A 26,833-nucleotide genomic window follows, 5' to 3' on the forward strand; every position below is an offset into this window, starting at 1 on the left:
ACATTTTACTTACATTAAAAAGATATTTATTTAAAAAAAGCAACCAAACAAACAAAAGTTTCATTTAACTGGATACATTTGCTCTGAGAATTTTGATATCATCAGCTGGACGATCTTGGCTGTTCGTCTCCACCATCCCAATCCGGTTCAGCACTCCCATTCCCTGACACACTCTTCCAAAAATACTGTGCTTTCCATCTAACCACTGAGTGGGTGCGAGGGTGAGGAAGAACTGACTGCCATTGGTGTCCGGCCCCGCGTTGGCCATCGCTAGAATACCAGCACCTAACAGGCACAGAGACATAATGAGAAATTATAAATGTCCTCACTATCAGTTATCACACAGGTATTTATCGGGATCACTGGACTCAGTTTATTCAGCTGTGAACTAAAGAAATGTTTCAAAAACACCAGAAACCTTTACAAGTTATTGGTATACATGAACTCTACTGAAGATTTGAATCTAAAAATAAAGCGTCCATATGTGAACATGTGCATACAAATACCAGATTAAGACATCAGTACTGACACACACAAATGATTTGAAGGATTTGCTCCAGAGCCTGTCTTTATAAGCCTATAAAAGCTTCTTCTACGTGCATTACCTGTGAATTTTAGTTCTGGGCGTAGTTCATCCTCAAACTGTTTGCCAAAAATGGAGGCACCACCTCGACCTGTTTGGAAAACAAACATTACAAGTGGCGCATTGGATGAGTTTTCTGAAGACCATGAACATGTGAAATTAATCAGACAGTAGTGACAGGGCCACTTTATTAGGTATACATATAACTACTCATTAATCTAAAAACCTAATCACATAGCAGTAACTGTAGACGTGTTCAAGACGACAATAAAGTTTAAACTGAGCATCAGAATGCAGAAGAAAGGTGATTTAAGTGACTTTGAACTTAGCAGGAGTACTTCAAAATTGCTGATCACGCAACCATCTCCAGGGTTTACAGTCTGTAAAAGAGAAAATTCTCTGGGCAAAAATGCCTCGTTGATGCCAGAGGTCAGATAAGAACGGACAGACCTCTTTAAGTGATATGAAGCCAACAGTAATTCAAATAACAACAACCAAGGTATGCAGAACACAGCGTATTGAAGCGTGAAGCAGACGGGATACAGCAGATCACACTGCGTGCCACTCCTGTTAGTTAAAAACATGAAACTGAGGCTACAATTCACACAGCTGGTGTTAATGGTGTGGGAGATATTTTGTTGGCACATGTTGGGCCCCTTAGTACCAGGTGAACATCTTTCAGCAGTCAAAGCCTGCCTGACTATTATTGCTGACCATGCCCATCGCTTTATAGCCACAGTGTTACCCATATTCTGATGGCTGCTTCCAGTAGGATAATGCACCTTATCACAAAACTCAGATAGCCTGAAATTGGCTTGATTTACATTACAACGAGATCACTGTGCTCAAATACAGCACCTTGTTATACAATATTTGAAATTAACAAAACAAACCCCCCCCCCACACACACTATAGTTTCAGAAATACTTGTGGGTTTTTCTTGTTTGTTTGTTTTTTTGTACTACTTCAACACTAAAGTGGCCCTCACATGAGATGACCGTGCCTGCAGTGGCCCACAGCTCATTCAAGTTTGAGACCCCTGAAATACAGCATCATTGATGAAAGTTGAGCTTCAATAGTAGATGTCCAGCGGACAAAGCTGAATGTTTCCAACATCTTGTTCAACGTGTGCCATGAAGAATTAAGGCAGTTCTTTAGGCAAAAGGGGCTCCAACCAAGTATTAGCAAGGTGTGCCTAATAAAGTGGCTGATTAGTATGTATAAAAGAGGATTCAATATTAAGAAAATTACATATTTTTCTTGGAAAAATACAGACATGCTTTTGATGGCAAAGAAAAAGAACAACTGTAAAATATACAGTATTATAAGCATCTGTAAATATTATTTGCATATGCAAACACACCGTTTAATGAAGTTCTGTATTAACAAACAAAGCATCTGGTTAAAAGTCATGTTAATCACCTGAACACTGGATCTATATTAAGAGTTCTGACTGATTATAAAACTACGAGCATTAATATGCTGCTTCAACAGCCCTCATGATTCCATATAAGAATTTTGGAACCTGGCTGGTTTACAGCCAAATGAGCGGGAATGTAATATTGGGCAGCATCAACACCAAAACTTCATTTATGGAGTTTGCTTTGTGCACAGTCATAAAACAGTCATGTCAGTGTATTAGGGGAGGGGAAAAAAACACAACACATTGTAAATTGGAACAATACGAAAGACATCTACATTTACTTAGCTTCATGTTAAAGTGACTGACATGTTTAGTAATCTAGACACCCTTAAGTAGCATTTAGCCTACTCAAATCATGAACCTGTTACCCTAACATGTGGACAGTGGTATTCAAACACTTATCTGTGACGAACCCACCTGTTCCTGTGGGATCTCCTCCCTGCACCATGAAGTCTTTGATGATCCGGTGAAACTTGGTGTTGTTGTAGTAGCCTCTTCTGGACAGCTCTGCGAAGTTCTTGCAGGTCTTTGGTGCATGGTTCCAGTACAGCTCCACCACAACAGTCCCCATCCTGCAACGCACGGCCAGTTAGCATGTCTTTAGCGGCTCTGAATAACAAAGGCTGTCTCTTAAACTAGTTTTTAGCGGAAACGTGCTATGCTTCATGGGGTTTGTTAAAAAGATTGTGAAAAAATAAAATATGCAAAATTTATTAACGCAACAGACACCAACACTTCAGGTTCCTCAAAGCTAGCTGAGTTAGCATCCAGTGTTTCATTGGGGACTTACGTCGTCTCCAAAGCCACTGTGGGAGGCTGCCATGTGTCCGGAGGAATCCCCGACATTATCACCTCAAACCGTAAGCTACAACAGTTGTGAAAAAATGTTTCGTTAAACTTAAGTTCTAATAAGTAGCCAGGAATTTCTTAGCCCAGTGAATTCATTCAACACATTTCAAAAGGAGTTTCTTCTTCTGTGGTTTGCCGAGCATTTCCTTTGAATGTTAGAGAAAGGCTGCCATCTGCTGGACGAACTAAATGATACCACCCCTTTTTTTTATTGTGTTGCTTACGTTTAGCATTCTTTACCAGCATCAGCTTCTCAGAAGTTCAGATTAACAGACGACTTTTTAACAGTGTTGTTACTAAGAATAAACTGAAAAACTACATTACAAACCACATTTCACTGTCATTTACGCTTTACTTTGTAAGAAAGAAAAAGGACCCTGTCTTAAAGTTTGGTTATCTGGAAATACATTTTGTCTTGATAATGTAGTTAAAGAGATTTCTAAATATGTATGATATAGTAAATACATTTAACAAAAGAAATTCATATCATTATCATCCCCTGTAGTAGTAATAATAGCAGCAGTAGTTTATGTCATTACTAATAAAGTGCTTCCAAGGTGCAGTAACACATGTATCTTATGCAACTGAAGGATCCCTGGTAAGATTGTAAGAAGAGACGCAGAGCCAGCCTCAGGGGGTGCTGATCCAACCGAGCCTGAAAAAGGAAAAGAGCAAAGACATCATTTAAAAACTGGGGGAGAGGGTATGTGTGGTTATGTGTGTGTGTGTGTGTGTGTGTGTGTGTGTGTGTGTGTGTGTGTGTGTGTGTGTGTGTGTGTGTGTGTATTGCTACGTAGTATCTTAACTGGACAGAGACCTCTGATGTTGCGCCTGGAATCTGCTGGACCCACTCTCCTAGTTTGCAGCTTACAGCTCCTAATGCTAAATAAGCAGCTGGAAAATATAGTGGCAACATGAGAAGTGAGCTGCAGGTGCTAGACAGACGTCACGTCTGTCTAGCACAGCATGCCTACAGCAAGTCTACACTGTTCAGCTACAGCATAAGCTGCTTACATATGAATCCCAGATTTTTGTTTAATGACTTCGGTTGAAGCTGAAAAGATTTTATTTGTCGTATATGTCATATTAATTTAACTTAAATGTCTTGATAGATAAAAATTACCAAATTACATCATTGTCCAAAAATTATACTGACATTACTCTGCATTTGTAGTTATCACTTGTTTCACTTTAATAAAATGTTGTCTTTTAAACTCAGATTTGATCCCATCATCTCTCCCGTTTAAGCTTTTTAAGCTTTATGGAGGTGAGAGGACAGACACATGGACAGACGTGTGGACAGTCTGTCCTGCCTCTTTTCTGAAGAAATCTCTGCCTCTGAATCAACATCTTATGTCCTTCGGTGCATTTTTATTTCTGGAAGTATTCTTAAAAGCATTGTAATACATGTTCTGGTTCATGATGTCAAAGCAGGATTTGAATTGAAGGTCTTCCTTAACCAGCTTTGAGTTTACTCTCCCATTCATCCCAGGCTTGTTGATGATGGTCACTGGGTGATTCTAGCACCCCTTGTTGACCCTGTCTAAAACTGCTCCTCAACAGGAGAAAATACAAAATAATCATAAAAGTTAGGCTGCCTGCTCCAGCAGGAAGGTCACGAACACAAACAAAGGGAGAAAAGTTACTACTTGCACAGAGAAATGTCAACATAGCACCATAATTCATGAATTGTGGTTGGGTTTCAAACAAGCTTCATTGGCCTTCTTCCCACCGTTCATTTGATACTGGACTGCCCAGTTCTTCTACCCAAGCCTCTCTGTGATGACTGGTATTTACTGGCACCATAAAAGCAGTGCTAAAGAGCAAGAGTTCAAATACTTCGAATGTGGCTGTGAGAGAAGTTGTCATGGTATCTGCTTGCCCATCTTTTCCATCTGTTTCCCCCCTTCCATGGCTCTCTCTCTCTCTGCCTCCTCTATCTCTCATTAATTTCCTGTGTTCCCTAGAGGTGTCACTACCTGCAGGTTTCCCCTGGTTCCCTGGCTGGCACATCTGATTGTAACTCACTGTTCACTCACTTGGACTATTTAAGGATGAACTCTTTTACTCGCTCTCCATCAGATCTTTTGTCAATTGGAGTATCGTTCAGGCTCTCTAGTGTAGCTAGCTTTGCTTTCCATGTGACTTACCCTTTATCTCGATGTGCTTCTTGTGAATCAGAGAACATGTCCAGTCTGGTTTACATATCTAACCGCTCTACAACAGTGTCATTCAAAGATATTCCCTTTACCTGTGTCTCCTGCTTTAGAGGTCGCCAGAGCTATAAAACCTCTCCAGAAGTAAATGGTGACAGGTAGGATATACTGACTTGAGGGAAGTAAAGAAAATGGGGCAAAGGAAAGTGGTATCTAATGTGGGACTGATGGAAAGAGGTAAACTTATTATCAATGTACCGATATCCAATACAGGAAAACATTTATCTCCAGTTCAGAAACAATTATTGCTGGTATGAATATGTCAAGTATATTATAGGGTGTTATCCTGGCACTTCAGTACACCCTTCACATAGCTTTTTTTCAGTAGTAAAAGGCCTTTACTGACCAAGTCAAGGCCTGTGCACACTGTCAAACATCACCTTGGAGTGAGTGAAACCCTTATAAAGGAGTAAGCTCCACTGCTTTACTTCCTCCAGTCAACTGGCCCACTTTACTTAAAAATACTCTCAGTGCATCTTGTGTTTGCTTCTCATGTCTGGCCATTGTTCCCTGTGTGTCTTCTCCTTCCCATCTTTAAAGTCTCTCCAAAGAAACAGTTCTCACAACTGGACATCTTTGGACCCACAACATCCTTCAGTGTTAATGCTATTGGCTCCTTCAAGTTTTGCCAGTTTTCGTCAGTGGTCACAAATATCTATTATCTCTCAAACTTATTACCTCCACTGAAGTAGTCATGTGATTGGTTCACTTTGTCTGCTTGCTTGTTTCTTGGTTTGTTAGTTACAAAGGATTGCTGAAAAAAGTTATGGACCAATTTGTATTAAAAATTTTACCTGAGTTTCAATTAATCAGAAAGATTAACTTTTGGAATCGACCCAGATATGTGAACATATCATATTTGTGAACATATCATATTTGTGAACAGATATGTTCACAAATATGTACAGAAAAGATTTTTTTTAAAGGTTTGGCAGCAAGAACTCCAATCAAGCTTTTACATGACTGCGAAGGAATATTGACCCACTCTTCTCCTTTTGAGCATGAACAGTCCCGTTTAAGGTCCAGACGATGCATCTCACCCTGATTTAAGTAAAGAATTTGACTAAGACACTCTAAAATATTCATTTTTTTAAGGCATTCACATGTGGGCTTGCATAGCCAAACTGCACTTGAGCTTCAGGGGATGAATTGATAGACATTCTCTTTCAAGATTTTCTGGTAGAAAGCAAAATTCAACAAGTCCAGTCGTGAAATTTCCTCATTACTAAATATTCTACAATCAGCTGTTAGTGGTATTATAACAAAGTGGGACAAGAGGGAATGTCTCTGCACTCTAGAGCAGTGGAGATGTGGTCTCTGGAGTGACGAATCACACGTCTCCATCTGGCAGTTGACCACCCCAGAGCCTGGACTTCAACAATATTGAAGCAGCGTGGGATCATGTTGACAGATAACAGAACAAAAGGCAGCCAACATTCAAAGAAGAGCTTTGAATGTCTTTCAAGAAGCCTGGAGAACTATTCCTAAAGACTACTTAAAGAAATTATAAGAAGGTCTGCCTAAGAGAATTCAGACCGTGTTGAAGAATAAAGCTGAAAATATTGATTTTCAAGCTCAAACCCTGTTTTTGCCTCACATGTTCGCATGTTTTAATTAACTGCTACACCTATTACCAATGCCCTAGCAAAACATAAAGAGATGACGAGCAGCTCAAGACTTTTGCACCACACTGTACTTGTTTTTCATATGATACATACTATGTTTTTGATTTCTATTTGATATTGTTAATATTAAGAGTTCTAATTGTTCTTTTTGTTAACTAAGCATTAACTACGCATCAAATCGATACAACAGTCACCTTGAGGTGACTGTTGTTTTCATTTAGCGCTATATAAATACAATTGAATTGAACTGAATTTAAATTATGCATGCAGGATTTTTATTTGTAAAGGAATATTTTAACTTTGTGGTATCAAAACTTAATTTTATTTTCTGAATACTTGTTTCACTGCTTAATCAAAGAGAATTTGCCAAAAGGAGCAAAGCACTTGTGGGAAAGCTGAAGAGCCAACACTGGCAGCGAAGGAGGAAAGTATCAGTCTCCACTCAGAGAGAGGTATCAAAGATCCTGAGGTGCCCCCTGCTGTGACTTTGAAATAGTGAGATGCTCATAAATAGTCCTTGATGAGAAGAAATGATGGAAATGAATACGAGTAATTTAGTTACTAGATACTTGGAGGCAACATAATACTAGGACAAGTTAGGAGGGAAGTAGAAGAAAACATAGATATAAAGTGATACATGAAATAGAAAACATTAACAGCTGAAAAATCAAAGTCATATATTTCGTTTCCTAAACATAGACAATTTAGTTTATCCAAAAAGTTAAAAGTAAATAAAAAGTTTTTTATTTTTGTTGTGTTTGCTCAGCATGTGTCACAGTAAGAAGAACAGGAACCTTTTAACATTAACCTCATCAAAATCAACTCCTGCAGATATGGTGACAAATGGTTGAGTTTAACTTTATTATCACAATAGAATACATATCCATCAATTAATCTGAAATTGAGAAAACCAGTCCTGTTAAAGATACCACATCACTAAAGTTTATTGCACCAGGTCTGCTACCTGTTGCAGAAACTGCAAAAGGACATCATCAAAATAGAGCCAAATGCAAAAAGTGCTGTGCATCCTGAGCACAAACACACTGTGAGGAATAACAGCTACACCATTAAAGTTCACCAACCTACCTGAGTGAGTGAGCTTATACAGACACTCACATGTAGAAAGAAAATTTATCCCCAAGTGAAATATTACTTCTACAAATCCTTACTAAAGATTGATTTCTCTACATAGAACAAGAACTTGTGTTCCTCACAACTTTCTACACGCCTGTGTACCATTTGGATTCAACTGTGCACTGGAAACTTTTCTAGCACATAATTATGGGCACATATTCTGATGTGAGAGTGATGTTTAGAGTGTTTATAAATAATGTGAGCTCAAGGTTCACTTTATCAAGAATGAGCAGAAATGTTTCAGGCAGCCAGGAGAACCCTGAGAACAACTCTGAATGACTGTGTAAAGATGCTCTGCTACCTAGTTTTGAAGTTAATTTTCTTACTGGACATATTTCTGTTTCTATGTCAGCTCATCTATCCAGATGAGGCTAAAGCAACTCTCTCCAGATTCAGATAAGAAAGACTACACTAAGACTATAGAAATGTCATCTTAAAGGGCATTGTGGGTCATTTAGTGGGCAAAACCTGAGGCCTGCTTTAAAAATATATATTTTACATGACATGCTTACTGACCAGTGTGAAGCTGAATCCCACTAAGGTTGCTTCTACCCACTTGCAAGGAAGCTTTTGTCACATATGGTCACGTGAAAATAAAGTTTTCACCAGACTTTATGTAGCCCTGTGAAAAAGTGAGTGTGTCTTTACTGCTTGCACAGGAAATAAGATGCTAATTACTTAATTACAAACTGCACATCTGGAAAGGCACAGAGCTGAAAGGTCTATACATTATTTAGAGCAACTTATGCTCCCCTCAACGATCTTTTTTGAAGTAGGCCTTGCATATTTCTTTAAGACAATGCTAAACCGCATGCTGCAGTGTGTACACTACAGTATAGCTTCACAGTAGAAGAGTCCCAAATTTCCCTCTAAAAATAAACAAAATATCTATAAGTCTTCATTATTAAGAAGACAACATGGTGCTTAGGCATTTAGCTGATGGAACGAAATGTACACAGCACAGCACACAGAAAACGGCATCTAATGAGGCTTTAGAAATTCTTGGCCTCCTGGCAAAGACTCTCTTGGGGGCTTCAGTATTAAGTATTGGAAATTCCCTGCATGATCCTTGTTTTATTACACAAAACTGTAATAATGTATAACAATATACATGAATGCAAGAAGACTGAGAGGAGGCTAATCTCTGTTTTTAACTTGGTTAAACTATCACTATTACTGTAGTTGTTAGTCATTTATAGGTGGTTTGAGACAGTGAACCCTGCTTTCTAAGCCTTCAATACCATGCTCAAAAGGAGATTAGTCACACGTGCTTCTCTCTCCTGTTTGTCGGCTATATGCTGGGAAATTACTTTTGGGTATAAATCTAGAGGTCCCCCTTGTGGCCGTGCAGGTCATCAATTAGATAAGCATTAGGTAACCCAATACAAATCTACATAAGACAGTCCCCAGCCAGTCAATCCAGACACTAAAGAGTCTTTGCCAGTACTACCATTAGACCACTTGCTCAGCAGTATGGCAGACTCTCTGTGCAGGCTGTTTCATCTCCCCACAAAGAGCACTTCAAAAACTGTTGAAGAGCGTGGCAAGTGGGGCAGCAAAAAGGAGTTCATCCTGTCTGTGGCCGGTGCTATTATTGGACTAGGCAATGTGTGGAGATTTCCATATCTTTGCTACAAGAATGGTGGAGGTAAGTATTTCTATTCATTATTCTTAATTAATAAAAGTGTAGTATTATGGTTGATCATAGTGGGGTTTTTTTCTTAAGGAATTAAGAAGATATGTTTTTATTATTCACCAAAGCACAATTATGGGCTTTAATTAGATATTTATTTTCACTGCCAAATACGTTCATTCAAAGTTTTGTTAAAAGCTGCAAATGATTAAAACTGTCCAATGTGAAGTGTATCTGCTATCCATCTGTGTCTCTGTCTGCCTGTTGATTAAGGATTTGACAGGTTACAAAAGGCTATAAAAATAACAGTCTGTGTCCATGCCAAAAATCACAATCAGATTCTTTGCTGAAGCCCTTTAAGTTCAGCATTGCTCCACTTGAATGAAAAATATCTAGCTGTGATGGTGCTAAACTGGAAACAAACTGGACATCGTAAACATTTCATGTGGCAGATTTTGATGATAACGTTCCAAAAATGAACGAATGAAATCAAACGAACAAAAGACAGATGAAATATTATTGACTTACCTCTTAGGGATGGAAATGTTCATTTGAAAGTTGGTGATTTGCCCCTTCTTTGACCTTAAATGAGGACAGATATGTCAGAGGCATTTCAAACAAATAAACTTCAGGCCTAACGACTATTTTCAGCCATAGCAAAATGATGATATTATTTAAATGTTCTAGCTTTTATCCTTGAGAAATTGACAATCTGCTCATAGACATTATCAGCCGTTGTTCCAATTTGATTAAGTGTCCCCATAACAAGTGATAAATTCAGGGTTCTTATTTCCCATCCTTTTTTTTTTCTTACTGAGAAAAGCCCTATGTCACAGAAGAATCACACATAGTCGTTCAAGGTAACACTTATTTGACAATGGAAGAAAGTGAACTGCACCAGAAAGAATCATCCTGCATCCTGCTTGGCAACAGCAATAAAAAATACTTGTGGCTTTATTAGCTTACCTCATAAAAAATAGCTGAACAATTGAATTATGTAAATATGAGTGTATCTAAGCTATCAGCTAACAGAGATATCTCAAAGGTGTCTGTCTTTTTCTAAATCATCCTATTTTAGACCACACACTATTACATACTATAACAGCATCATCCTGAAACCTGACCTGGTTTCTACTGTTGTACTTATAAACATCTCCCTGCAGTTATAAAAAATCTGAATCTCAGAAATAATAATGTAAAGACTGATGCTGCAGCAGATTCTGTAACCGTGTATAATTTTTTACATTCTGCTGGCTTCAGTCGTTTGTCAGTGTTCCTAATCCACATGAATAGTTCCTTTATCTTGATGTGTCATGGACAGGACACTGTAAGTGGCTGGGTATAGCTTTTGATAGTTAAGTTAAGCACCCCTACTGATTTAGTCATATTGTTTACTGTAACATTGTTCAATGTAAGAAGATTGGAAATTTAAATACTTTGCATAAAATCAACACAAAATGACGTCAGATTGTGCAGACAAAAACTTATAATTTATAGTCATCTCATTAAAAGTGCATTGCAAAAAGATATCTCAAGATAGGTCCTCTAGGTGTTTTAATGAACTAGATGCAAATTTCTTTTTTTTAAAAAGATTGTTTTTGGGGCCTTTTGGACTTTACTAAATAAAACAATTAAGATAGATAACAAAATGAGGAGAGAGAAAGGGAAGACATGAAGCAAAGGGCAGCAGGTCCGGCTTAAAGCTGGGCCGCTGCACCACCGTATTTTACACCTTAGGCTTTGAACCTTTCCTAAAGTACATAGACTATAAAATATATTTATATTCAGACAAATTGCCTTCAACTGTGTCCTCTGTGTGAAAATTCACTCAGAGATAGTTACAGTAATATTCACTTGTGTGTAACTGTGTGGTGTGGAATTGCCACAGGTTTTGGGGATGATCACACAGGAATTAACGATATTAAAGAAGTGGTTTGATATAAATAAATTATCATTGAATCTAGATAAAACCAAATTTATGTTGTTTGGAAACCAAAAGAAAAACATCGAAGTAGAAATATGTGTTGACAATGTATATTTAGAAAGAGTAAATGAAATAAAATTTCTTGGGGTGATCATTGACCACAAGCTCTGTTGGAAGCCACACATTACTTATGTTCGGGGGAAATTGGCACGGGGCATTGCCGTCCTGGGGAAAGCAAAGCATATGTTGGATCAGAAAGCACTGCACATTTTATACTGTGCTTTACTACTGCCATATATGAGCTACTGTGTAGAGGTCTGGGGAAACACATACAAAAGTAACACACAAACAATAACTATAATACAGAAAAGGGCCATTAGATTAATAAATAATGTAGGGTACAGGGACCATACAAATGCACTCTTTGTCAAAATGCAAGCTATTAAATTCCAAGACTTGGTGAAGCTTAAAACAGCGCTAATAATGTATAAAGTAAGAAATAAATTGCTTCCCAAAGAAATCTGTAAATTGTTCATAGAAAGAGAAGGTGGGTATAACTTAAGAGGGAAATGGAATTTAAAAATACAAAGTGCTAGAACAACTTTAAGAACTATGTCAATCTCAATTGCAGGAGTTAAATTATGGAACAGTCTAACAGAAGAAATAAAAGACAGTAAAAACATAAAACAGTTTAAAGTAAAATATAAAAACCTAATTTTAAATAGGTATAAGAATGAAGAAAACGGGGTTAACCCAGGACGGTAACTTTTGCTGGTAATGGTGTTGCGGTTCTTTTTTTGTTTTTTTGTTTTGGTTTGTTTGTTTTTCCATAACTTGTGTATCTGCAAATATACACATTCTGTATTTTTCATATGAAAGAAACTATACTGTGGTGGGGCTTGCTAATTTCTTTTGTTGATTTATGTATGTTTTGTTTTGCTTTACTTCATATGTTTCATATGTTTCATATGTTGTTTGTTTAATTTAAGACAAAAAAAATTTAAATGAATGAGAGGTAAAACTTGAGGGGGTAGGGACAAATAAGTAAATACTTCAGCCTACTCCTTTTCAAACAAATAATCCATCCATCCATCCATCTTCATCCGCTTTATCCGAGGCCGGGTCGCGGGGGCAGCAGCCTAAGCAAAGAGGCTCAGACCTCCCTCTCCCCAGCCACCTCCTCCAGCTTATCCGGGGGAATACCAAGGCGTTCCCAGGCCAGCCGAGAGATATAATCTCTCAAGCATGTCCTGGGTCTGCCCCGGGGCCTCCTCCCGGTGGGACATACCTGGAACACCTCACCCAGGAGGCGCCCAGGGGGCATCCTTGTCAGATGCTCGAACCACCTCAGCTGGCTCTTTTCGATGTGGAGCAGCAGCTGCTCTACTCTGAGCCCCTCCCGGATGGCCGAACTTCTCACCCTATCTCTAAGGGAGAGGCCAGCCACCCTTCGGAGGAAGCTCATTTCTGCCGCTTGTATCCGCGATCTCGTTCTTTCGGTCACTACCCACAGCTCGTGGCCATAGGTGAGGGTAGGGACGTAGATCTACCGGTAAATTGAGAGCTTCGCTTTTACACTCAGCTCCCTCTTCACCACGACGGACCGGTGCAGCGTCCGCATTACTGCAGCTGCAGCCCCAATCCGTCTGTCGATCTCCGGCTCCCTTCTCCCATCACTCGCGAACAAGACCCCGAGATACTTGAACTCCTCCACTTGGGGCAGGAACTCATCCCCGACCCGGAGTGGGCACTCCACCCTTTTCCGGCTGAGAACCATGGCCTCAGATTTGGAGGTGCTGATCCTCATTCCCGCTGCTTCACACTCGGCTGCGAACCGTTCCAGTGCGAGCTGGAGGCCCTCACCCGATGAAGCCAACAGAACCACATCATCTGCAAAAATCAGAGATGAGATTCTGAGGCCACCAAAGCGAAAGCCCTCCGCCACTTGGCTGCGCCTAGAAATCCTGTCCATAAAAATTATGAACAGCACCGGAGACAAAGGGCAGCCCTGGCAGAGCCCATCACCCACAGGGAACGAGTCCGACTTATTGCCGGCAATGCGAACCAAGCTCTTGCAACTGTTGTATAGGGATCGAATGGCCCGTAGCAATGGGCCAGACACCCCATACTCCCGCAACACCTCCCACAGGACACCCCGAGGGACACAGTCGAATGCCTTCTCCAAGTCCACAAAACACATGTAGACTGGTTGGGCAAACTCCCATGCACCCTCAAGTATCCTTGAGAGGATAAAGAGCTGGTCCAGTCAAACAAATAATGGAATGATATTTTGTAATGATTGTGAAGGCACATGTTTGAAATGTTTGAAATAAAAATGAACTGAACTGAACTGAACTGAACTAACTGTGTGTAACTGTGTGTCACTGCGGATACAAGTGAGACATCCATTCTAGCCAATCAGAAAAGTCTACTTCCATTAACAAAAAACAAACCATTTGTGGTGTACCCCAAGGTTCCCTCATGGGCCCAGTTCTTTTCAGTTCACTCATAATACCTTTATAGTCTACTAACTACAGATATGACATGTTTCTGTAGCTGCATTTTTCTCTCATGCATTCAGAAACTTGGGTGACCACAATGCCCGCCCACCCGCCTACTAGCCCACCCCCACCCCCACCGACCAGCCTACACGGCAGGGTGATGAAAAACCCCCATCAGCCTTTTACAGCTGAGTACTAAAAACCCTTTTAGGAGACTTTTGTTCCACTTAGCACACACCGCATGCTTAACAAAGAAGATAATGTTTGGCACTTAAATTCAATGACAGACATGGTACAGGATGTCTAGTTCACAAAACGTTATAATCAGTGGTTACTTGATGATGAAGGGGTCATAAATAATCTGAAACACTTTCCCTCCTGTTCTAAAATCACCCACAACAACTTTTCCTCACTGAGAATGGCTGAGTGACTAAGGTGTGGCATGGAAAATAACAGATATGACATGTTTCTGTAGCTGCATTTTTCTCTCATGATTCAAAAGTATATCCTAGCATTGCCCAAGTAAGTACTTGTTGTCTTGAAAGATGAACATGGATATTTTTGCAATATAGTATACCAGTCATGTGCTAATGTAGTTTGTTGTCACCTGCAGGCGCATTCTTCATCCCTTACGTCCTATTCCTTCTCACTTGTGGCATACCTCTATTTGTGCTGGAGACGGCACTGGGCCAGTACACTAGTCAGGGAGGAATCATGTGCTGGAGGAAGGTCTGCCCCTTGTTTGAAGGTGAGCTAACCACTGGAATTGTGGTGAAGCAGATCAATGAAGAAGAAGTAAGAGAATGCAATGCTAACAGTTGTTGTTTCCAGGCATGGGATATGCAAGCCAAATGATCATTTTCTACGGAGGCATCAGCTATATTGTGATTTTAGCCTGGGCTTTTCTCTACTTATTTTCTTCCTTCTCTGGAGAGTTGCCATGGGCCACCTGTAATAACACATGGAATACAAGTAAATACATATGTTGCTATTATACTTTTATCTGCCTTTGCATACACCAAAAAATCAGTGGCCTTAAAAATAGTATGGATAATGTTAATGTCACTTCATTGTGTTTCTAAATGTGACATCTCGCTTAAGCAATTTAACTGACATAAATAAAATTCAAGCCTTTGAAGATTTGTCATCTTTAACTGTGTTTTAATCTATTTCAGATCGTTGTGTGGTAATAAACAACTACAATGCCACCCTCAACTGGACTTTACCTGTAAATTCATCATCTTCTGTTGTAGAATTTTGGCAGTGAGTTATCATGAGTTTTTTTAATAAAACTTCATTTGAAAGCTCAGCTATAGGTATACTATACTAAAGATAAAAGCTCTGCATGTCGATGCCACAGCCACATCAGATCTTTGTTTTTCCACACCGCTTTCGTGTGTTTCTTTGCATGTGCTATGATAAATTTGCCAGTTTTATCATGTAGTTTGTAAGGGTGCAACGATACTCGTATCGATATTGAACCGTTCAATAATTGCTTTCGGTTCGGTATGCATATGTATCGAACAATACAACATTTTTAATTTATTTTATCAACTTTTCTTCTGACGATGCTGTCTGTGTTGAGCGCTCAGTGGATCTGCGTTCGACTACTCCGCCTAGGCTGCACTGTCCAGCGCAGATCCACTGAGCGCAGCACAAGCTAGCAAGACAGAAGCTAAGCTCCTTGCAACATGGCAAATTGAACCTCCCCCACCCTCATTCAGATCTGGCTTTTGGAACTGTTTTGTTCTTCATGTGAAGTATGACCCTGAAGGTAAGCGCGTCATGGACAAAAGTAAAACAGTATGTTTGATGTGCCACGCAGTGCTCAATTACATTGGTGGGAACTAGTGCGTTAGCGCAGTTAGCTCGTTAACGTGTTGACACCGTCCAGCCCCACGCACGGGGCGATCCGTGGTAGCTCGTTAACGGAGATTTGCTGTGTTGTGGCGTTAACGTCATTTCAGATTAACGCTGACAGCACTAGTGGGAACACAATGAATATGACTGCACATTTACGCCGACATCATTCTAGTGCAAAGACAAGTGGAAGCAGACAAAACAACAAGCATGCTACAAACTTTACCAGAGTCATTTAGACAGCCGTTAGCACATGATTCTCCTTATGGGGACCTGATATGTTTAATATGCTGCTGAGAATATAGCCCAGAAGAAGCGTATAGTATAGCTTTTATTTTGGAAAGAGCCATTTCTCTATAATAAACTCTCTTTTCCAAAGATGAGTGATTTCTCTATCAGATAGATTATTTTTTTTATTACTTTGTTGTTTCAGCAACATTAAATTTAAAAACTGTACTTTTGAGTTAAAATATATATTTATAATTTTAATAAATGACAAATTAAAAAAGAATGAACATTTTTTTTGTATCGAAAAAATATAGAACCGTGACACCAAAGTATCGAACTGAACCGAACCGAGAATTTTGTGTATTGTTGCACCCCTAGTAGTTTGGTGAGTCCCCTTAGCGCCACACAGATGTCTGATTGCTCCTAACTGAAAACACCTTCAAACACAACGTGAAAACAAAGAAATTACCTAATCTGCACTATTATGAAGTTTTATTCAGATCTTCTGCCTTATCTGAGAGACTCATATTTCCTGAGCAAGACAGTTCACGTGTAACAGCATATGCTGTAGCATCTGTCAGCATAGCTCCCCCTCAGCACTGAGATGGGATCAATCAACCAGAATAATTGAAAACACCTGTGTACTAAAGGTGTGAAGTGATTTTAATTGCACATTCAAGCATATATCATTCTGAATAGTTTAATGAGCTTCAACTTCATCAGGTCTTTCATGTTGGCCCCAGTGACTTGTCAATCAAATATGTAACTAATAATATTTTTTCTGATATAAATGTTCCTGGGTATTGGATTTTCAACATGCAAACTCACGCAATGCTCACATGTTGCCCATTTTTGTAGCCCTCTCCAAACTCACACATATGTGTAGGTAATGACAGTAATGGTAAAAAAAAATTAAAATCTTAACTAGTAACTACAGTCCAAAGATGAAGTTTTACACAACAACACATACTGCTTTAAAAGGCCATTCATCTAACTAACACTGCGTCATCTTTCAGGCGTCGGGTGTTGAACATATCCACTGGCATAGAGGCCTTGGGAAACATTCAGTGGGAACTTTCTCTGTGCCTTCTTCTAGCCTGGGTCATCTGCTACTTTTGTGTCTGGAAGGGAGTTAAATCCACAGGAAAGGTAACACTAAAATGACAAATGTGTGTCCGAGATTTGTAGTAGATACACCACTATTATCAATTTGAAGCTCCTACTTAGCTTTATTATTGAGTTATTGCATTCAGAAACTTGGGTGACCACAATGCCCGCCCACCCGCCTACTAGCCCACCCCCACCGACCAGCCTACACGGCAGGGTGATGAAAAACCCCCATCAGCCTTTTACAGCTGAGTACTAAAAACCCTTTTAGGAGACTTTTGTTCCACTTAGCACACACCGCATGCTTAACAAAGAAGATAATGTTTGGCACTTAAATTCAATGACAGACATGGTACAGGATGTCTAGTTCACAAAACGTTATAATCAGTGGTTACTTGATGATGAAGGGGTCATAAATAATCTGAAACACTTTCCCTCCTGTTCTAAAATCACCCACAACAACTTTTCCTCACTGAGAATGGCTGAGTGACTAAGGTGTGGCATGGAAAATAACAGACCAGAACTCCCAGACAGCCACAGTTTTTTTTTTTTTTTGGGCTGCTGCCAAGCCAATAGTTCAGTGTTACGTGTGCTTAGCTTTCAAAGCAGACCACAACACATAACAGTGTTGTCATGCAGTTGTGGTTGTGTCAGACCTGCAGCCACATGCAATCAGATTGTTGGACTCAGTATTAAAGAAATTACTGGTGATTAGTTAAAATAGGAAGCAGCCGCACTGAAGCCACCCAAGGCACAATTCTAGTTTGGTTAAATTTAGATGTTAAGATATCAACAAATTTCCCACGTATGGGACTAATAAAGGATTATCTCTTATCTGAGATACTTAAAAAAAAAAAGTTTGGTTAAACTACTTTGTAAAGAAAAAAGCAGGCCCCTTTTTCACATAAACTACAAAAACAAAAAATAACTCCCGTATACATGGGAAAAAAAACACGTTGTGATGTAACATATTCAGTCTATATAACCCAAAGGTTTGTTTTGTCTAGACCGATAAAAAAAAGTAACTGAACAATTTGAATCTTTCAAATATAAACTTAAAGCAGCCACGAGCAAGCTAATGTCAAATACGGTTGCGAGTTTAATTTCATATAGAAAGCAACAGTTTGACGAAACGTTATGAAACACGCGAAGACTCTCGTGTGCCTCGTTCAGTGGATAGGCATGACTCATGTGAGGCTTGTGATTTGTGAGAAAGTGAATTGGAAGTGCTGACTGGGAAATCTCTCTGTGGGAGAGACGTGTGCAATAGATCCCAGCTGTCTCTGCCATATAATTACCTACTGTAGCGTGTAGTAACTTATTTTCTTCCTAAATCACTGGAGTTAATTGAATTAATCCACTGGTGCCTTTTTTCCTGAAGTGATACAGTTAGAAAATTCAAGATTGTAAAAACAATAAATAAAGATAGTCTTATTAAGTAACATTGATGGATTGGTGAAAATTTTTTAAAAAGGTTTGCACAGCCAAAATCACAGCATTGTCACAACATATCCCCTTGCAAATGTTACCATGCCCTCTATTGTTAGTTATGGTGTACTTTTTGTATTGCCCGTTTTATTTTTTTACAGGCTACATATTTCACAGCCACATTCCCCTTCATCACATTAGCTGTGCTGTTTGTCAGAGGAATAACCCTTCCCGGAGCTTTCCATGGGATCAAATACTACTTGTATCCGAATCCGGCACGGCTTGCTGACCCACAGGTATTATTTAGTCTATTTTCTTTTGATTTTTGTGCCACGATAACAGCATTTAGTAGCAGCATTTTTGGAAAAATAATCTTCTGTTGGTTTACAGGTCTGGATGGATGCTGGAACACAAATATTTTATTCTTATGCCATATGTTTGGGATGCCTGACTACACTTGGAAGCTACAACAAGTACAACAATAACTGTTATAGGTGACTACCTGATGAAGATCTAATTTGATGGTTTAAATCACTATAGCTGCTAATTCCTAATGCTAAAGAATTATCAGTTAATAAGACTTGTGTAAAAGATTCAAAATCTTAATTAAATTTTTTCATTACAAGTGTCGAACCCTTACTATGAGTCAATGTAACTTTAACCTGCACCCAAACAAAAGAATTTAATAGCACTGACCAACACTGTTGTGATAATGCAGGAACAACACAAAATGTGAGATACAGCATGAAGAAGAATTAAATTCACATCAGCACAACTTCCATAAATATGACACACACCCCAAACACACACACACAAAAACCCCAAACATAAGTGTGCATCAGGATAGGCAAAGAACAGAAGACACACACACAGAGAGAGACATTTTTGGAGGTTTTAGTAATTTCTTGTTATCACAGTGTCAGTCCTTGTTGTACGTTACCGATTCACAAATAAAGACAGGAAGCTTTGTTTCTGATTTGCAGAGACTCCTTCTATCTTTGCTTGTTGAACAGTGGGACCAGCTTCGTATCAGGCTTTGCGATCTTCTCAGTTTTGGGCTACATGTCACAAAAACAGGGTGTGGACATTGCTACAGTTGCTGAATCAGGTGAGGCTGCACACCTGCTTGGTTAGATTTCAGACTGGCATGTGTTTTTTTTTTTCTCTAAAGTTACGGATTGTTAATTGAAAAATAATCTTTTTCCTCATGACAATTATTAAGCCTGGAACCTTCTAAATGTTAAAATGCATTAAACATTTCTCCGTAAACCGAAGACACTGTGGCACTCTGACATGATTTACTTGTTCTTGGTTTCACTCTGTAGGTCCAGGACTTGTCTTCATAGTTTACCCACAAGCTGTGACCCTGCTGCCATGGCCTCAGGTCTGGTCTGTGTGCTTTTTCACCATGATCATCTTACTGGGAATAGATGGCCAGGTCAGCTTCAGTCTTTCCTATGTCTTGTAAAAAATCTCTTGCTTAACTTATCTTGACACTAACCTGTCTTTGTGTTACTCTCCAGTTTGCAGGTCTCGAGAGCATCATGACCTCGTTAACAGATGTGTACCCAGCCCAGATACGAAAAGGATACCGCAGAGAGCTTTATCTGATGCTGATCTGTGCGCTCTGCTATATGTTTGGTCTGTTATTAGTGTCAGAGGTGAGCTGTCAGAAGCACATTTATTGTTGGTCAAATGTAATCAGTTTACTGTGTAAAATTTTTTTCCAGCATGGTCAAATGACACAAAATACACAGTAGGTACACTCCTAAAATGTGTTTTTGTTTCCATTAAATCAACAGGATTTTGAGTTGTTTGCAGTAATACTTTTTTTTAAATAAATCAAATCCACTGTATTCGCTGCTTTCATTTTAGGCTGGCGCATACATTCTGCAGATCTTTGATCACTATGTATGCAGTGGGCCCACTCTTCTTCTGATGGCAATTTTCCAGTCAGTGATTATTGGATGGATCTATGGTATGTTATAAATGTCAGTGGTACAATTGTTTATATATATATATATATATATATATATATATATATATATATATATATGGAAACCAAAGAGAAACGGAGGTTCACACCCTTCAATGTGCAGACATGGAAAGACATGTAAGTGGAGGAGGCAGCAACAGCAAGCTCCTTGTGCAGGAAAGAGTACGCATTGTTGCGCTTATAGTTGCTGCAAATTGGAAATTAGCAGCAACTGTGAGCATGCTAACCCAGGTAAAAATAGCCCTAGCTTCTTTTTTGTTTACAATAATTAAATAAATACTTCTGTCCTAGGTGCTCAACGCTTCTGTGACAACATTGAGGACATGATTGGTTACAAACCTCTGTCACTAATCAAGTACTGCTGGCTGTATGCCACTCCTCTTATTTGCAGTGTAAGCATCTGAAGCAGTCTGACTAAATAGTTTATCGATATTGTATAATTTCCATCTTTCACTGATTATTATTGACGATGATTTCCTTTAAAGGGAACCCTTGTGTTTTTGCTGATAAGTTACACACCACTGAAATTCAACAACACCTACGTGTATCCTTGGTGGGCTTACTGGATTGGCTGGTTCCTCGCCATGTCGTCTCTTTCTATGATCCCAGTCACTATGATCTACAAACTGGCCAAAGGTAGAGGGAGTCTCTGGCAGGTCAGTGATGTTACTAGTGGCAGCTTTGTATTTGAATAACTAACTGTGATGTTCATCGGCGTAACTTTGTTCTGAACATTGGAGGGGTCAAGATCTCTCTCTAAATAAATAAATAAATAAATCTGGGTAAATTCCCAGATGATTAAACATGCAACTATTTTGCTGGTAATACCTGAAATGAGTAAAGAAAATCAACAGCCTATCTATGAAAGGTCATTCATAATTGTATTGGAGAGGTTATATTGGTCGGGTCTGATTATTGGAGGGTAATAACCCCCTTAACCCCCCTGGAAATTATGCCCCTGGTGATATTCATTGACAATCTTAATGCCTTTTTCCAGCGTCTTAAGACCAGCTCCCGCCCAGCAGATGATCTTCCAGTGATGGCAGAGGTGACAGCAAAAGAAAGGGCGAGCTTCACTGCATGTCCACGATAATGGAGCAAATGACCATATTTTTAAAAAATCCAAACTTTAAGAGCAACTTTAATTTTTTTTATTTCAAAAATATGTAGAGTAGCTTGTTTACTGCATGGTTTTATATGGTGGGTCATTTTTAGTACAGCAAATTGTTTTAACACAAAAAGACCAGCTTGACAGATCAAAGATCTAAAATAAGCTTGTTTTTTTTTTTTTATTAAATTGTGTTGAAATTCACTGCCATCATTGCTATATTCAACTCTAAGCTAAAAGGACAAAGTGGTACAGAACGACAAAGTTCCTCTGGCATTAACATCAGCACAAAAGCTGTGTCCTAGGAGCTACATGGCATGGCTTTTCTGTAAGTGTAATATGTAGGTGGTGCAGTACTTTTATCCATAAAGATTATCATCATATTATCAGCATTCCAAATTCTCATTTGTGTTTTTCACTGGGAGGAAAAAATAGCATTTTTTTTACTACATATAAATTTAAATGAATATACAGTACCTCTTTTACAGTTGTCATAGGTGTAATGATGCTTCCTGCTTGAATTTATACAATAATTCTACAATATCTTATAAGCTAGTTTTACTTTGTTATTTTTTAGGGGTAAGTATTTTCTTGGATTAAAGTAGTATTAAGAGCTTTTTTATTTTACTTCTATATTTACGCATGGATTTACATTTCTATTAAGAACTCTAGAACAGCTATAAACATAATGGGTTTGGGTCACTGACTATGTGCACCATGACAGCATGACAGGTAAATTTCTGTGGCTAACATTTATTCAGGGTCTAATTCATGTATTTTTATTAAATATAATACACCAAATATGTATATCCTCCACAAAGGTATTAGGACTTGCTTGAATCTGTAACACAATTTTTTTTAACGCTTTAATTCAGAGTTTTCCTTTTTTCTAAAGTATTTTTGTACTGATTAAGGGTTTTTATTCAACATGTGACTTTAAATTTGTATAATAAAATAATTTTGGGGGTAATTTTGCTTCTTTGCTTTTATTTTGCATGGAAAAAAAATTACTACAAAAAACGACCACCTGCCATTCTTGTTAAACCCATTCACAGCGTATATAGCCTGTACAGTGACTTTGTATCTGTCACAGTCTGGCTGAGGCAGACTGTATATGTTGTGAAAAAGGACTTGAATGCAGACCGAAACACAATGTGAAATGTGATGTGGATTAACAGAAAACGAGCAGTTTATTATCGCTGGCAAAATAAATACAAACGAAGGGCATGGGTGAACTAAATAATAACCTGAACTGGGTGAACTAAAATGAAACATGAAAAACCCTTAAACATGGAGAACTGGCGTGGCTACCCGGTGACACGATGTGGACTAGCAGTCGACCTGACAAGGAATGACTGAAAACACACGGACTAAATACACACAAGAGGCTAATGAGGGAAGTGGGAACACATGGGGAAAACAGCTGACACACATGAACACAACGAAGTCACAGGGGAAGTGTAAAACTAAACACACTGAACATAGAAACACAAGACCTCTTCAAAATAAAACAGGAAACATAATGGGACGCAGACATGACAATAAATAGTGAGGGGAACATAAATACAGGGGTAGAAAAAACAAAGTGAATCTAAATAAACAAATGAACTTAAGCAAACCATAAACATCAAAATAAACTAAAACTCAAAACGCTGGGTTAAAAGACCCAGGATCGTGACAGTGTCACTTAGAATAGAATAGAATAGAATAGAATAGAATAGAATAGAATAGCCTTTATTGTCATTGTACAGAGTACAACGAAATTGGAGTGCCACTCCCTTGGTGCAAGTTTCAATAATAAATATAAATGTAAAATATAAAAAGTACAAAAAAACAATCGTAAGTACTCAAACAATAGTATGTACAATATATACAGGATAGCAGCATTAATATAATGACAGTATGAATAGCAGCATAATACAATGACAGTGACGGTATGGAATAGGTTCAATTGTTTTTGTGCTTATTTACTACGGTGATAGCTCTGGGAAAGAAGCTATCCCTGAATCTGTTTGTCCTGGTTTTATGTGACCTGTACCGTCGGCCTGACGGTAATAGTTCAAACAGTTGGTTGCTGGGGTGAGAGTAGTCCTTGATGATATTGCCAGCTCTGCTGAAGTACCTTATATACTTTGCTGTGTTACAGCTACAATTATAGTCACTTAAAGCCAGTTTTCAGAACACAGAGCATGTTATGAAGTCCAAAAAAACTTGCAGAGCATTTAATATTGCCCTGGAAGAAGCCAGGAGCCGTGGGGATTTTTTAGGCTTGACTGTCTGACAGAACTATAACAGACCCAACAAAAAACCTTTGGTAAGGCAGTAGAACAACAAACATGTTGAATTCATGGACTGAAAATATTTTTAGTAAAATATGAAAAATTATTCGTTTTCTATTTTTTTCATTAAATCTCTAATACATTAAAGTGTGCAACCAGTGGACTATATGATACTTTCCAGTGTAATCTTACCTGAATTTTGCAAAAATGTTTTTTTTTTTATTAAACTGTCTACAACGTGCAGCCCCTCAGTTTATCCACTGTCTGAAACAAATTTGTTTTGGTTTTTTACAGTAGCTTCTCTCAAGTTAAGGTCAACCTTCCCTTAAACTGCCTTACTGACTGCCGCGCACACACAAATACTTTTAAACAGCCGTTGAGCAAGACTTCTGTACTGACAGAGCTGCTGTATGTAGCTAAGTTAATCATTTTAAAGAGGTGCTGAATCCATGCAACAAATGTGGTTTCAAAGGATGAAATGGCTGCTGAAATGAGGTCTCACTTCTCGCTTGTGAAGTGATCTCGGCTGACTGTAACAGATTAGTTTGTAAATCCATCAGATAACCTTTGTGAAAGTTAAAAGCTATCCCTCTGAATTCTGTGGGAAAAAAGAAAAAAAGTAGAATCCATTATAGTGCACTATTGGACTGATTGTATTTCCAGATACAATATTTTGTGTTTCATCAAAATGGGGCAGCATGGCTGTGTGCTGTTTATTTTTGATCCTTTATTATATTTATTTATTTTTTAAGTCTTTCAGCTGCTCCCTTGGCACAAGTAGCCCTGCATATTTGTCTTACACCAGATGACCATCCCAGCCACGCAACACAAATTTGATTTATGTCTCCTGCTGGAATTGAACCAGCAACCTTTGTTTGCTTGGTAAATATGTAAACAGCTACACAGCTACTGTTTCACTTCAAGTTTTACTGAAAGATGACCTAATTTCCTTTGAACTGTTTCACTGTAGATTTTGATTGGCTGTATTAGATGGAAATACTTGAGGAAATTAAAAAAGCAAGAATTATAATATTGCTTTATAATAATTATAATATAATGGGGCTTCATCTGAAGATTATCTGTACAAGATGGGAAAATTGTGAAATGTTTTGCAAAACAGGTGCACTATTTAGATAAAGGTATTAGGCCACACCTCCTGATCTTTCAGTTCAGGTGTTGGCCCATTCTGTTGTTGCAGGTCTATGGAAATCAAGCACCTATCCATGCAATCTGCCTTTATTCATTTTTGTAAAAGAATAGGTCTCTAAAGAGCAAGGTTGCAACAAGTCAGCCATGAACAACTGAAGTGGTGTTATTACAAAGTTTAACAGTTTATGAACCACAGCAAATAACCCATGAAGTGACAGACCATGTATGGGCATGTGCTGAGACGCACAGTGCCTAAAAGGATGTAAATATGTAAAAATTGTGTATGTTTCTGTTTTGTGTCTTGTGTACTGTTTGTTTTAATATGTGTCTTTCTTGCAGCTGTTACATCCAAATTTTCCCTTGTGGGACATTTAAAGGATTATTCTATTATTCTATTACCTTGGCCTCCAGTAACACTGTGAGGAACCCTGGAGTCATTTTTGACCAGGATATGTTCTTCAATGCACATATTAAACAAATATGTAGGACTGCTTTTTCCATTTAAGTAACTTCTCTAAAATTAGAAATATCCAGTCTCAGAGTGATGCTGAAAAACTAGTTCATCCATTCATTACGTCCAGGCTGGACTACTGTAATTCATTATTATCAGGATGTCCTAAAAACTCCCTGAAAAGCCTTCAGTTAATCCAAAATGCTGCAGCAAGAGTGCAAGAAAGAGAGAGATTTCTCCTGTATTGACTTCCTTTCATTGGCTCCCTGTTAAATCCAGAATTGAATTCAAAATCCTGCTCCTCAAGTCTTAAATAATCAGGCCCCATCTTATCTTAATGGCCTTATACTACCATATCGCCCCATTCACTCTCGCACTGCAGGCCTACTTGTTGTTCCTAGAGTATTTAAAAGTAGAATGGGAGGGAGAGTCTTCAGTTTTCAGGCCCCTCTTCTGTGGAACCAGATTCCAGTTTGGATTCGGGAGACAGACACTAGCTCTACTTTTAAGATCAGGCTTAAAACTTTCCTTTTTGCTAAAGCATATAGTTAGGGCTGGACCAGGTGATCCTGAATCCTCCCTTAGTTATGCTGCAATAGATGTAGGCTGCCGGGGGACTCCCATGATGCATTGAGTTTTTCTTCTTCAGTCACCTTTCTGACTAAACATGTGTTAATAGACCTCTCTGCTGAATCATACTTGTTATTAATCTCTGTCTCTCTTCCACAGCATGTCTTTATCCTGTCTTCCTTCTCTCACCCCAACCGGTCCCAGCAGATGGCCCCGCCCCTCCCTGAGCCTGGTTCTGCCGGAGGTTTCTTCCTGTTAAAAGGGAGTTTTTCCTTCCCACTGTCGCCAAAGTGCTTGCTCATAGGGGGTCATATGATTGTTGGGCTTTTCTCTGTATGTATTATTGTAGGGTTTACCATATACAATACAATATAAAGTGCCTTGAGGCGACTGTTGTTGTGATTTGGCGCTATAGAAATAAAATTGAATTGAATTGAATTGAAAAGTTGTCATCGGTCTGCTGACACAATAACAGCCGTGCTTGAAACTTCCTACAGCATTAACATCAGCACAAAAACTGTGCACCGGGACCTTCATGGCATGGGTTTCCATTTTTGTCCATGTAGTGTATGTGATTAAATTCACTTACAGCTTCATTTAAACATTTTATGAAAAAACGTGTGATTGTGTTTCAGTTTTGTCTGGGTTTTTTTCCCCTGAAATATTAAAGGTTTCCTTCTGTTGCTAAGTTTTACACCTGAGGTTCGCTGTAGTTGTCAATTGCAAAATTAACTGCACAGCACACAATACAAAAACCATTCCCCATACT

The 26,833-nt window shown here is 38.7% G+C and overlaps 2 protein-coding genes across 2 annotated transcripts; one reads left to right on the forward strand and one right to left on the reverse strand.

Moving 5' to 3' along the window:
* Positions 1 to 10: 10 nt before the first annotated feature.
* On the reverse strand, positions 11 to 3,123 carry ppil1 (peptidylprolyl isomerase (cyclophilin)-like 1). Its single transcript, XM_026167762.1, has 4 exons — positions 2,797 to 3,123; positions 2,424 to 2,578; positions 606 to 674; positions 11 to 285 (listed from the first exon to the last, which is right to left on the reverse strand). The coding sequence occupies exons 1-4, from the start codon at positions 2,850 to 2,852 to the stop codon at positions 65 to 67; spliced, it is 501 nt and encodes a 166-aa protein (XP_026023547.1). The 5' UTR covers positions 2,853 to 3,123; the 3' UTR covers positions 11 to 64.
* Positions 3,124 to 8,781: 5,658 nt separating this feature from the next.
* On the forward strand, positions 8,782 to 22,575 carry LOC113022396 (sodium- and chloride-dependent GABA transporter 2-like). The gene is made up of 14 exons (XM_026167763.1): positions 8,782 to 9,478; positions 14,502 to 14,636; positions 14,720 to 14,860; positions 15,064 to 15,151; positions 16,993 to 17,125; positions 18,673 to 18,807; positions 18,902 to 19,005; positions 19,495 to 19,619; positions 19,837 to 19,949; positions 20,035 to 20,172; positions 20,387 to 20,489; positions 20,799 to 20,899; positions 20,993 to 21,163; positions 21,505 to 22,575. The coding sequence occupies exons 1-14, from the start codon at positions 9,304 to 9,306 to the stop codon at positions 21,598 to 21,600; spliced, it is 1,758 nt and encodes a 585-aa protein (XP_026023548.1). The 5' UTR covers positions 8,782 to 9,303; the 3' UTR covers positions 21,601 to 22,575.
* Positions 22,576 to 26,833: the final 4,258 nt, after the last annotated feature.

The sequence above is a fragment of the Astatotilapia calliptera genome, chromosome 5 (genome assembly GCF_900246225.1).
Source record: "Astatotilapia calliptera chromosome 5, fAstCal1.2, whole genome shotgun sequence".
Taxonomy (NCBI): domain Eukaryota; kingdom Metazoa; phylum Chordata; class Actinopteri; order Cichliformes; family Cichlidae; genus Astatotilapia; species Astatotilapia calliptera.

Bases quoted from the DNA above. Each gene is read 5' to 3' on its own strand.
- ppil1 (XM_026167762.1), bottom strand. From the start codon at position 2,852: ATGTCGGGGATTCCTCCGGACACATGGCAGCCTCCCACAGTGGCTTTG. The intron at 675-2,423 runs GTGGGTTCGTCA...TTTTCCAAACAG, and splicing joins AGGAGATCCCACAGGAACAG to GTCGAGGTGGTGCCTCCATT. The intron at 286-605 runs GTAATGCACGTA...TGTGCCTGTTAG, and splicing joins CCCAGAACTAAAATTCACAG to GTGCTGGTATTCTAGCGATG.
- LOC113022396 (XM_026167763.1), top strand. From the start codon at position 9,304: ATGGCAGACTCTCTGTGCAGGCTGTTTCATCTCCCCACAAAGAGCACT. The intron at 20,173-20,386 runs GTGAGCTGTCAG...CTTTCATTTTAG, and splicing joins GTCTGTTATTAGTGTCAGAG to GCTGGCGCATACATTCTGCA. The intron at 20,900-20,992 runs GTAAGCATCTGA...TTTCCTTTAAAG, and splicing joins CCACTCCTCTTATTTGCAGT to GGAACCCTTGTGTTTTTGCT.